The sequence below is a fragment of the Bos taurus genome, chromosome 6 (genome assembly GCF_002263795.3).
Source record: "Bos taurus isolate L1 Dominette 01449 registration number 42190680 breed Hereford chromosome 6, ARS-UCD2.0, whole genome shotgun sequence".
NCBI classification, from domain to species: Eukaryota; Metazoa; Chordata; class Mammalia; order Artiodactyla; family Bovidae; genus Bos; species Bos taurus.
Window position 1 is genome coordinate 61,417,113 of NC_037333.1, and position 13,248 is coordinate 61,430,360.

The 13,248-nt window shown below is 37.2% G+C and overlaps 1 protein-coding gene across 8 annotated transcripts in view; it reads right to left on the reverse strand.

Moving 5' to 3' along the window:
- ATP8A1 (ATPase phospholipid transporting 8A1) overlaps positions 1-13,248 on the reverse strand; it is a 238,136-nt gene that overhangs the window by 177,083 nt on the left and 47,805 nt on the right. For all 8 annotated transcript variants that reach the window (XM_024993042.2, XM_024993040.2, XM_024993038.2 and 5 more), the window contains 1 exon segment: positions 5,065-5,105. In XM_024993042.2, coding sequence (XP_024848810.1) covers positions 5,065-5,105 — 41 coding nt within the window.

Below are 13,248 nucleotides of genomic sequence, written 5' to 3' on the forward strand. Positions count from 1 at the left end.
ACACTGATGGCCATGAAATTAGACCTCACTCTTAGCAGCCAAGAAAACCTAAAAGTTTTACTATTTAATCAAGTGAAGAAAAGCCCTTTTTATTGTGGGGGGTGGTGTTAAAGCCTTTTTGTTCTCTCCCCTCTCTACTTTTCCTTGAATCCCAAAATAACACTTTTCTGCACAGGCCAGGGGGAGGTGGTGGTGTGGGGAAGAGCCTGATGTCCTCAGTGGGAATCACAATAAGAGACAGCCCACTGTGGTCTAGTCTATACTGTGGGGGAGACAAGTTAGGGAAGGCTGGAGGAGACCTTCTCATCTACGGTAGGTAGGTATGTTGGTTATCCAGGTAGGGAAACTCTGAATACCTTGATTCCAAAGAGATTTGTTTCAAATGAAATCTGGACTATCTGAGATTGACAAACTGTCAGGGACCTTGGAATCAAACATCCCCTTCCTTAAAAAAATGGGGAAAATGGGAAAACAAAAAATAGCATGTATAGGTATATACTGGCCCTTAAAGTAATGTGAGAGTACTCTGATAGCACTCACTAAAAGCAAGATAAACAGAGCAAAGATCTCTGCAGCCAGAGCACCAGGAGAGAATTCTACACAGGTAACCATTTAACTGCTGCTTAATTATCTCCTGTGTGTTAACACTTGCTTTTCAATCAGACTGTATTCTTTATAAAGTCAGAATCACATTTGCCTATACTACAGGGTTAGGAATTTTTGTAAGTCTGTTAGACACTAACAAATTGCACTATTTTCCAAAATCTTCATTCATCATAAGACCAATGAAAGGCTTATAGTTAGTAAACTGAAAACTAAAAGAAAGTATCAGTATCTTACATGGTCTCACATGGGTACCCCAAAGGGTTTAGGAAGACCAAGGGCTCAGTGAATGCTAAGGTTCTCACTGCACTGTGAAGGGACTTACTCCTTCCTTCTGATGCCTAGGTTTTAGCTCACTTTCTCAAACACCTCTTTCCTAATGTGCCATTCATTTCTGTTTTCAGGCTGGTATGTGCATAGGAATAGACAGAACAGAAAGTCAAGACGCCAAAAATTCTTTGACCACGTTGTTCTAATGAAAGTTATCATGACAAAGCACTTTTAGTCCCCAAATACTTAAGTTTAAAAAAGTACTTAGGGCTTCTGACCACTACCTTGAGCCTTCTCATGCGATTAACATTAGAGATTATAATTGAGGATTATGAAAAAGGTTATCAGACTATAATAGACTGACTGAAGATCTGATATGTTCAATTGCAGGCTCCAGCATATTTATATTTTTACTGAGGAATTTCTGAAGATATGAATTCTTAATCCAAAGACCTAGATTTCATGGTGGAAACTTCAGGCATGAAAGCAGCTGTATAGAGTGATTTTGCAGGGGCATATGGCCCACTACTTCATGCTTTTCTTTAAAGCCTGAAAAATATGTTGATTCTAAGATTCTTCACTTAATTTTTCTGCCTGCTACTATTTCAAAAACATGTGGACAGTCTCAACTGCATCTTAACTTTAAGAACTGATCTCTGTGGTAAGAGTAAAGAAGACAGCTGTTGACTTTCAAGAGTGGGGATGCAATGCCTTTTTCAGGGCTTTGTGACTGTAATATTTTCTTAGAAAACCAGATGCTGGCAATTTAACCTTGTGCAACAAAGAAAAGGCTTCCAAACAAAAGCTGGAGGGATAAACTGCGAGTGTTTGAGAGCTGAAATCTGCCCATCTATGAATGACAAGGTGGACACTGCAAATTTGTAGGTCCTCTGAGAAACATTAAAAAGCAACCGCAGTAGCCACACACTCAGAAAGGCCAAGAAAAAAAGAACCCTGAACTTAAAGCCCATTTGCATTAAAGTTTATCATATTACGCTGGCAAATGGATCAGACTCTTGGTTTTGCTTTATTGATTTTATTTTTAATTGCACAAAATATCACATAAGCTAAAGAAAACACTTGCCTTCCAATCTGGCTAACACAACAGCCAGCCTGTTTTCACATCAGTTCCTTTAGTGTTCAATAAATCATTTCTACGTCACCAGCATCTTGGTGTACACCATCCCATTCCTTTTGCCTCTGATTCTTCTATGACACAGTGACTCTATTGTGAGCCTACTGCTTAGCAGATATATTCAGTAAGTATTTGCTGAGCGATGCTATAAAATTTTTCTGTGTGTTGCCACAATATTTGAAATTACAGCTTTTACTTGTCACAAAATATACCAGAGTATACAATGTCATAATTTATTTATAAAATGCTTTCACTATTTCTGGATATCCATATATTGTTAACTTTTTGCTATTATAAATAATGTTAAATGATAATATTTTCTTGGGATAAATTCCCAGAAATGTTCTTTTTCTTTTTTCATGGTTGTCAATATGAAGACCTAAATTGCTAAATCTACAATATTATGTGAATAAAAGACTTCATACAAATTCTGAAATATAAAAATTTCTCCTTGATAGCAAATGAGACCTCAATATTGTTTAAATTTGCAACTTGTATTATTAGGTTGAATATTATACTGAGTCTGGTTGCTTATTATATATTTCTTGTTAGCTTTTGCCAACTTTTATTTCCTATCTAGATAACAACAATTTCAATCTTTTGTAATATTTGGTGCAAATATTTCCATAATTTCTCTGTTTATTTGTGTGTTGCATACTAGATTCAAATTTTATGTAATCAAATTCCATAAATCCTTGAGATGTTGATCTTGTTCTTCTCCAAATATTAAGATTTTTCATTCTATGTTTTGCAAAAATAATATTTTAACATTTTCTTCTAGTCAATTGAAATTTATTTTAGCCTAGGCTATGATTTAGACATAAATCGTACTATTCTTGAAACTGCTAATCTGTGGTCCCGACATGATTCATTAAATAATCCTTTTATGGGTGACTTTCCCCCCCTTTTATTAAATATTAAATAGGCTTTAGTTCAAGGCATTCTTTTTTTTGGTTTTATGCTATTCATCAAAGTATATATGTGCAACAGATCCACACTATTTTAATAACTTTTCATTTTATTTACATTTAATCCTTGCACACTGTTAATTTTCCAAAATAGTCTTCTATTTTCTCAACTATTTGTTTTTGAAGTTACAGTGAATAACTTAGTAAACTCTTGAGGAAAAAGGAATGATAATTTCCCTGAGGTTATGATATATCATTACTTTTGAAGAAGTGGGGCTTTGTTTTTCTAGGAATATGACACATTTGCCTATTTATGTGAAACTTTAACACTTAAAGTTTCAAGGTTTTCTTTACAGCAGTCATATATATATTTCAAGTTTATTTGTAAGCATCCCACATGCTACTAGGAATGAGATGTCTTTTTTCATTGTATTTTTCTAAATTGTTATTGCTAAAAAAAAGTCATGTCAATTTCTGAATATTTATCTTGAATTCATCACTGAGCCAACTTTTATTAACTCTAATTAGCTAAGTGCCTACTTCCAGCTATTAAGTAACATCAGTAACATTTTGGCTGGATGACTTTTTGCAACATGTTAAATTCTACCCCTCTGTTTCTCAAAGTGGGATATCAAGGGAAGGTGTGGCACTGAACTGCAAGACAACTGAGAATGCTATTAATCATGGGCTGGTAAATTAATTTTCTGTCCATGAAAAATTGGAAAAGTTAAAATAATCTACTCAGTCTTGGAATAATGACTGTCCAATAGGAAAATAAAACATTGAAATGAATTAAAATTAATTTTAGGGTGAGGTAGTGGATGGTTATCTCCTGACTTTACAACTAATTTATTTTCTAAGCAAGCACTCGAGGTAAGAAGAAATTGTTATCAATTTCTTTGGATATGCATTTATGTTAATTACCCTGACAATCCTAGTAAATGAAATATATTTATATTAAGAATCAATTATCATACTTGACTACATCCTACTTGCCTTCTCTCTAGTGTTTACATTCATAAGTACTATACAAGAGCATAAAGGAAACTTCTTTTGAAACAGTAAATTGAGCTTTTTTGTTTTTTCTATCTTGTGCCTCTGAAAAAGAGGCAACTGCCACAGAAATAAGGAAAGAACAAAGTATTTTCCTCTTTGTTACTTTCATGTCAAAAGCCAAAGACAGGGAGAGTAATGACTTTTCAAATATCCAGAAAAGGAGATGTCAATCTTTATTCCGGCCACTGACTTAAAATTGAAATGCAATGAGTTCAGAGGGCTTCCTGTTACCCGGGAGGACACAGGTGACTGTGAGTGTCACAGGCAGAATCAAGGGCATGGCCTTTAACTGGGAAAGGCTGGGGCGCAAATAAACTCAGGGTACTTACACACCTGTTGTCCTCGCAATATCAGAGCACAAGCTCCCTGGGTGGAGTGGCCTTGTTCTGAAAAGTCTCTTACAAAGTTAGGAAGGTTATTCCCTTGCGGATGACTGGAGGTTAAATGGTCTTCCAGAACTAAAGGAGAACTAACAGTCATAGCTTACCTTTTGAAACTGGGGTCTGAAAAGCATACAAACATTTGGATAACACTTGCTAAACTGTGACTCAACTCATTAACTGTCGTGTTAGAGGTCCTATGAGCAAATTAACTTCTTGATGTTATGGAACTGATTTCCAGCTAGTTAGAAGATGATATTTAGTTAGCAAGACTTTAAAAAAAAACGAATTAGTAATATGTTAATGTGATTAGCCACAATAAATGAATTTGAAGTAAGATATACAAATGTGAACTATCAGAATCTAATTTTTGTTTTACTTGGACAGTAGATGAGTAAAGCAAAAAAATTACAACACAAAACAGTCCATGGTTAAATGAAATCTATGAAAACAGTACTCAAAATATACTATGAAAGAAACAAAAAGTTCTAAATATAACTTTAAGATAGTAGTCTTTCTAATATATTGCAGAATTATTAACCGGAAATGACTTAAGTGAAGAAGATTCCATGTGTGTTTACATTACTTACTAAACAGCTTTCACATCAGTGGAATCCTCGACATTTGCTTATATCATACACAAAAATTACATCTGCTAGAGTACACCTCTATGCATGTCTCCTCCTGTAACAAAATAAAAACCAGTGCATACCTTTTCCCAGTGCACAATTTCCCAAGCACCATTTCTCAAAACTGGAAAGAGAAAAGGTGATAGTTTTAAGAATGTTTTTATTACTCATCAAAAGCCTACCTCTGATGAAATGATCATTTTTAAATGAATAGCTTCAAATAAATGAACTGGTAACAATTTTTACAGGTTTAAAAACTAATTGTGACAGCAAAGATACATAAAATTATACAAAGAAACAACCAATGTACATTTTATATCTCACAGTAAAATATTACTAACAAGGTACTCTTTCGCCAAGGGCTTTCTTTAGCACATGAAGAATTACAGGGCTTGGCTGGAGGAGAAAGCCACAAAAATGTTTGAAAAAGGGAGTGACAAGCTTAAAACATTTCAGAAGCCAGAACAGTAGCAATGCTAAAAAAACAAAAATCAAAAAAAGATTTACAAGTTTATTTGTAAGCATCCCACATGCCACTAGGAATGAGATCTCTTTTTTCATTTTAAGATAGAAGGAATGGATTTCAAACTAGGTAGTAAAAATTTAATACATAAACCAGTAGATTAAAAAAAAATCTGTACTTTTAGCTTTAAAATAATGGAAAATAGCAAATATTTGTATATTTGGTTTACTGAGAAGAAACAAAAGAAGAGGGCTACAATTAAATTATGATTGAGGGGTTGAAATTTCTCAGAGTTTTATTACTGGTTTGCAACAGTAAAGTTAACTCGGTTTACTTTTCTTTTATTCCTACAATGCATCTGTGGCATAATACTGAATATACCCATAGACAATAACAGATAAAACAGAAAAGAGAATAAAGTGAAGTAGATAGCACAGCATGGAGTTAAGAAAAAGAGTAAGTCAAGGTCAGTCAACAAATTATCCTTACAGTAAATTCCATGAGGGCAAAGCTAACATTTGCTTTGTTTAATACAATATTCTCTGGAAACAGTACAGTCCTGGTGCTAAGTAGCTGCTGGGTAAATATTTGCAAGATGAATAACTTAAAGACACGAAAACATTAGATTCAGTTTCTTTTGATGTTAGAAGCGATGAAGGCTGAACCTTCTTAAGTAAATCACAATGATAATCTCTAAAATGTGCAATAGCAAACCTAACATTAATTACATACTCACAGATCTGAAAACAAGTGCTATCATATAAAATATTCTAATCTAAATATAATCTTTTAGTGTTTCAAAATTTCCTGAACCCAGGGACTATGTCTTATTCATTTATCTCTAGCACTTCGCAGCATTCCTGGCATGTAAGACACTCCAGTGTGAAATGGATGAGTAAGTGCAAGGAGGAGTATCTTACAGTGAATTCTGGTGAATCAACTTCATTAATTTAAATAATTCCAAGATGAAGAGCTAACACTAAAGAATTTCCAGTAACTATGAGGAGTATCTATCTTACAGTGAATTTTGGTTAACCAACTTGATTAATAATTCCAAGATGAAGAGCTAACACTAAAGAATTTCCAGTAACTATGAGGAGTATCTATCTTACAGTGAATTTTGGTTAACCAACTTGATTAATTTAAATAATTCCAAGATGAAGAGCTAACACTAAAGAATTTCCAGTAACTATATGAATAAGTTTAAGTTTCAGTGTTTACAGCTGGGGGTGAAGGATCTGAGCCCAGCATCTAAAACTGATCCCTACGCCCTAAACACAAGACTCTAATGCCTGCAGAGTTCACCCACACTGGTGGCGCTAGTGGTAAAGAACCCTTCTGCCAATGCAGGAGACATAAGGGACACAGGTTTGATCCCTGGGTCAGGTAGATGCCCTGGAGGTGGGAATGGAAACCCACTCCAGTATTCTTGCCTGGAGAATCCCACGGACAGAGAAGACTGGCGGGCTACAGTTCACAGGGTTGCAAAGACCTGGACATGACTGAAGTGATTTAGTACTATTCCACCAGTAAAACTGCCCCTAGAGTACAAGGGGCTCAGAGCACAATGCTTAAGAGAAAAAAGTCCTGGGTTTAGATGCCATCTCCATCGGTGTCAAGCAATATCTTCCTCAAAATCAGTTGTTACAAAGAATAAACAAATGAGAGCATTTTGCCGGCAATCACAGTGGCTACAATATTAAGTAGTCAACAAGGAGCGCTGGAAGAGTGCGGTTCAAATGTACATCCCTGAATGATGGGGCTAAAATCTGCAATAGATTTAAATTAGAAAAAGAATCCTGTTCAATAGCACTGTTGTCATTTATTTTCTTCTAATCCCATCTCACATAAGTAAACATTTTCCCACTGCAATACCCCACTGTTTAAAAACCAGCATCCAGTATTTTTAAAATTAAGAGGCTTGACATGAAAATGAAGACTTCAGGCTCATCTAGAAGCCCGGTCAATTCCTGCACTGTGACCTGCGGCTGGGACAGCAGGGGTCCCCACTTTCGATGAGGCGCACCACTCCATCACCATGCTTGTTTGTGGTTTCCCACTGCCGGACATACAGCCGACTTCCCTTATTTAGGAGACCTGCCTGGCTCACACATACGAGGTTTTTCTCTCCTTCACTGAGGTATAACTTACAACCAGCTATATAGACCTTATGTGTTTTGTTCAATGAGTTTTAAAAAACTGTAAACATCTGTGAATCCACTACTTAGAACAAGATATAGAACTCCAGAAAGACTCCTTGTACGCCTTTACCATCCATCCATCCTCCCATCCGCAGAGGCAAATATAAATTATTCACCATAAGTTAGTTTTGCATGTCACATGCAATGAACCACATAATATTTTTGTATTGAAGTTTCAAACAGTGTATCTGAGATTCTGTTTAAAAAAGTTTATTTCCACCATTAAATTGACATGGTACTACGGGAGACTGATTTTTGGATTCTGTATTTATGCCACTGATCAATTTACACATTTTTCATACCAATATATACCAGGCCTTGATCACTGTAACTCTACAGTAAGTTCTGAATTTAGGTAGTCTTCCTACATTGTTCTTTTCCAATATTGTTTGGCTATTTTGAGTTCTTTGCATTTCCATGTAAATTTTAAAACTGAATTGTCAATTCTGAAAAACAAAACAAAACAAAACCTCTAAACCCTCTTAAGAATTTGATTTGGGGCTCAAGTGTTTCAATTCATTGCAAGCCTGGACAAGCTATACCTTTCTATTAATTTATGTCTTCATAAATTTTCTCCAGTATGTTTTTGTATTTTACAGTGCATGGGTCTTTTATTAGATTTACTTCTTGATATTTGATGACTTGTTTCCTTATACTGTAAGTTGTCTTTTTTTTACTACATTTTCCAATTAGTCATTGGTGGTATACAGAAATGCATTAAACTTTCATACAATGACCCTGTCACCATTAATTTTGTTAAATTCACTTATTAGTTCTGGTAGGACTTTTTTCTGTTTGTTTCATAGCAATACTTTCTAAGAAAATTAATTTCAGTTTGTTAACAATGCTGTATTATGTTTGGCAGTTTTATTGTCCTCATATGCCTCATTGTTCATCTTATTTGTAAGCTTATGCTCGTATGAGAAAAAAAAAATTTCTTCCCCTAGACTCCAAGATCTGGGACTCAGGAACGTTCTCTTTCCATTCACTGCTGTATTCCCAGTGTTTCCATGCAGCAGCACAAAGGTGCTCAGTCAGTACTCACTGGATGGAAAGTGGATGCATTGATGTTCTTATGTGTTTGGGGTCACATAAAGCCATAGTAGTAGATTTACTAAAGATACAACCCTGCTCCCTAGTAGATTTCCTGTTAAAAATATACACACAATGTTTAAAAAACAGCTGCAGAGGAAAACACTTTGGCATCTCCTGAAAAGGTTAGGCACAGAGCTATCATGAGATACAGAAATTTCACACCTAAGTGTACATCCAAGAACTGAAAACATATTCATACAAGAACTTGTGCACAACTGTTCACCATATCATTGTTCACAATAAGGAGAAGGTGGAAACAACCCAAATGCCCATCCACCAATGAATGGTTAAACAAGAGGGGTATATCCACACAACGGAATGTTATTCAGTCATATAAAAGGAATGGAGTGCTGATACACGTGACAACTGGATGACTCCTGAAGATAAGCCAGACACAAAAGGCTACATATTGTATGGTCCCCTTTATGTAAAAGCCCAGAATAGAGAAATCCATATAGATAGAAAGGAGATTAGTGGTTGTCAGAGGCTCTTGGAAGAGGCAATGGGGACTGACTGTTTATATGTCTGGGGTTTCTTTTTGAGGTGATGAAAATACTCTGGAATCAGATAGTGGTGATGGATGCATAATGCTGTGAATATATTAAAAACACTGAACTGTACACTTGAAAATAATGAATTTTACAGTATATGAATTATAATTCAATAACGAACAGCTACATAAAATGATGCCAATGAACTATTTAAACATTTGCTTAAAATAACCTTCTCAGCTTCAGAAGTTCCTAAATGATTCCAACGCGAGCAGCTGGAAATGGTTATGCAACCAGTAGATGCACTAATGCTCCTGTGTGTTTGGGACAGGAACGTCCTCTGATGTCAGCTTTGCGCCACCCTTTCCAGCTCTGGAACTTAACTAACCCTCCTTGAAATGGTGCCACTTGGAAGAGGTTTGTCAGTTCACATCCAAAAATAGCTCTGAACCACTCCACTGGGTTCCCCTTACAGGCTGGAAGAGTCACAACAGGCTAACCAAACTCAGTAGACCATGCCAGGGAGTCTGCTCCACCAGGGAGGTTAGAAGTATGGCCACTTTCATGGAAACCTGGAAAACCATCTGAATCTGCTTCAGTTCTCCATCCCCCCCCAATACTCATCCCCTTCAACCTTGCTTGGATGGTTTCTCCATGCACATTCGAGCCCATCTACATCCTCGACCCCCCTACCTGACCCTTCTGCAGCACCCTCCCCCTATAAACCAGCCAGTTCTACCATCTCATAGGGAATGCCTGCCTCCACCAGAACAGTACATCCATCTAGCCTCTTCTCTCCTCCTCTCCATCCAAGTGTTTCCTCTCTATTCATCACTGGAGTCACACTGTAAAATATGTCTTACTACAAAAACTGACATGCCTAAGAAACTTTTAAATACATATTCAGCCAATAATGTTTTCTACCAAACTACAGAATCGATGTATTACTATCCAAGCCAACAGGAGTTATATAAAACGAAAAGCTGAATGTCTCTCCTCATCTCATGCCACTTTCTCAAGGTAAGGAATGCTAACTGATTCATCCTCATACTTTCCTCTAGACAAGCATAGACACATGCATGTTTATTTTCTTTCTTTTCAGAAAATGTATTTCTCTGCAACCTGGTTTTCCACTTAACATATACTTTCAGGACAAAGCATGGAGACAGTCTATTTTTTGAAAAATAATCCCTGTATCTTTGCATCTGTTACAAATGGATAGATAATTTGAACAGACTCACAAGACTCCACAGGGTGCATTCAAGAAAAGTTTTAATCAAATAGAGGATGTGGTACAGCTGGAAAAGGAGTGGTAGCTTAAAAGCCCAGGCAAGTACCAGGAGCCCAAAAAGCTTCTAGGCACAGCCCTCCAGGGTTTTTCCTCATTCACCGAGGACATGGATTTAAACTCCATGATATGGAGGATAAATCTTAACTTCAGGGAAGCCTGGGAAGATGTTTCCAGGGGATCTTTTATACCCCCTCATCAATTAGACAAGTCAGATTATGTTACAGGTTAAACCAGGTAAGTTACAACTCAGTTAAACTTCCACTCGTCTACATCCTTAAACCCAGCAGAGAAGCAAGTTTTGGGTGCCCCAGGGAGTTTCAAACCCTACAAAGCACCTTATAATTCACCAATTAGTCCATCTTGTCCTTCTCTTGGCCAAGTTTCAGCATCACAATTCCAGGTGTGCCTGAGATCAGCATAGAGCTATTTCAGACCAGCTGTGAAACAACTCTTTCACACAACAGCTATATCATAGTGTATTCAACCATCCTCCTCTCAATGGAAACTCTGACTTCTGCTTTTTCTGCCACCTCAAACAACACTGAAATATATTTACATGATTGTATCCTATAGGAGAAGATTCCCAAAGGAGCACCGCTGTCTCTAGGGTATTTATGTTCGTACTTTTATCAGATACAACCAGATTCATTCCTACTGCAATCTATACCATCATTAGCAATATATAAAGTCCCACTGACAATAAACTTAGACAAGCACAAATTGTTATCAGTCCTTTGAATTTTGTCAATCTGATAAGTATTTGGCATTTATTCTGAAAGTTACAGTGGACTGGATTAATACAAGTGTAAATTACCTTAATGTCCTACACTGACTTAGAATTCTAAGTAGGTAGAGAAACACATCTTTGGATGTAGTACAGAACCTGGGTACTCAACAAGTGGTCCCCAGATCTGCATCATCAGCATCACCTGGAGGCTTTTTAGACCCTGGGATGTTTCTACCCTTTCTATATTTTACCCCCAATTTCATTTGTTCTTGCATACAGAACTGGAACACAGAAATAAAGGCTGGATGCACAGTTTCTTCAAACTTGAGGCTAGACCCATTTTAGGATATAGAGAACAACACAGAATTCTGGTGCAGTTAAAAATCACAGCTCACAATATAGAAAAGGTTTCTGTACAATTTAAGGCTTGAATACTGGCTGAGTATAAAGGTCAGTCACAATTCATTACTGTCTTTACTTCTGAACTGGTTCTTAAAATCCAACCACAGAACAATGAAAATAAACCATATCACATGTATAGACTGGTGACTGAAACAGCAGCCTAGTTATTTTTAATCACTGACCTCCTTTGACCCAGCTCTAGCCAGGTTTAGAGGAAGCAAGAAGTGACGCTGGGTCCTTTGCTGAGCTTTCAGCTTTCTTGAGCCCAAAGTAAACTTACTTCATAACCCTAGAGAAGGTGAGTCGTGGAGATGACCAGTGATGCCTGGTGAAGGGGACTGTGAACAAGCTGGAACAGAATTATGCCAATGGCCTGTCTCATGATGCTACAACAACTCATTCTTTTCAATGCAAACCTCTTCCACCTCTCAGTAGTTCCCCAAACATACCTGCTATAATTTCCACATGGGCTAATTAGTCTGACAATATGCATGGCAGAGCTCAGATTTTAAACAAACACCTCAAATGTCACCTGTTTTTACTGAGCAGGATGCTACTTAACAGTTTTTGTTGTAATGGGCTGTCTTTTGTGAAATGAAAACATTCTGTTACAGTCCCTTGGAAATTCCCTAATCAAAGGCTCTGGAGAAGGTTCGATGCACGATACTGGATGCTTGGGGCTGGTGCACTGGGATGACCCAGAGGGATGGTATGGGGAGGGAGGAGGGTTCAGGATGGGGAACACATGTATACCTGTGGCGGATTCATTTCGATATTTGGCAAAATCAATACAATATTGTAAAGTTTAAAAAAAAAAAAAAAAGGCTCTGGAGAAACTGTCAGTCTTTCAGGACTTGATGAACATAAGGTACAAGTGCTGACTCACCTGGGAGAGAAGCCATTACTGCAGCCATCTAACTGGTCTACCACGAGGACTGTTAGAGAAAGAGTCACTGGGGTATCGTGGGGTGCCTGCTATTCCTGGGCAATCAAGCCACTTCTTGAAGCAGGTAACAAAAGGCAAGTTATCCAAGGGGACAATGGGCACTACCACTGTCACATAAAACAGAGAAACCACTGCAAAGACAGCATGCTGCAACTCCTATACGGGAGTTACCACTGAAGAGGAGCTTTAATGCACTGAGAAGGGTAAGAGTGCTGCTGAGCTTACGGTTTTGAACTGGGCAGAGAAGGAAAACCAACATAGACAAATTAAAGCATCAATTCATTCACTACGTAGACCCTTACTTACAAAGATAACCTGAAGGCCAAAACCTCTTGTGGCACAAACTGGCAAATGCACAAAAGTCTCCTGCATAAACTTCCCCAGAAAGGTCAAGTTAAGCAACAACCTGCTTGGGGTGTACTGACACAAAGGGCAAAGGGAACTTTTTGAGTTCCACTCTTGTCCGTATTCTTTTTAGAGATTTTCAACTAATTAATATTACTTTTATCAACTTGCTTATAGATAAGGAAAAAGTAGAAACAGTGGCAGATTTTATTCTCTTGGGCTCCAAAATCACTGCAGAGGGTGACAGCAGCCATTAAATTTAAAGACACGTGCTCCTTGGAAGAAAAGCTATGAGAAACCTAGACA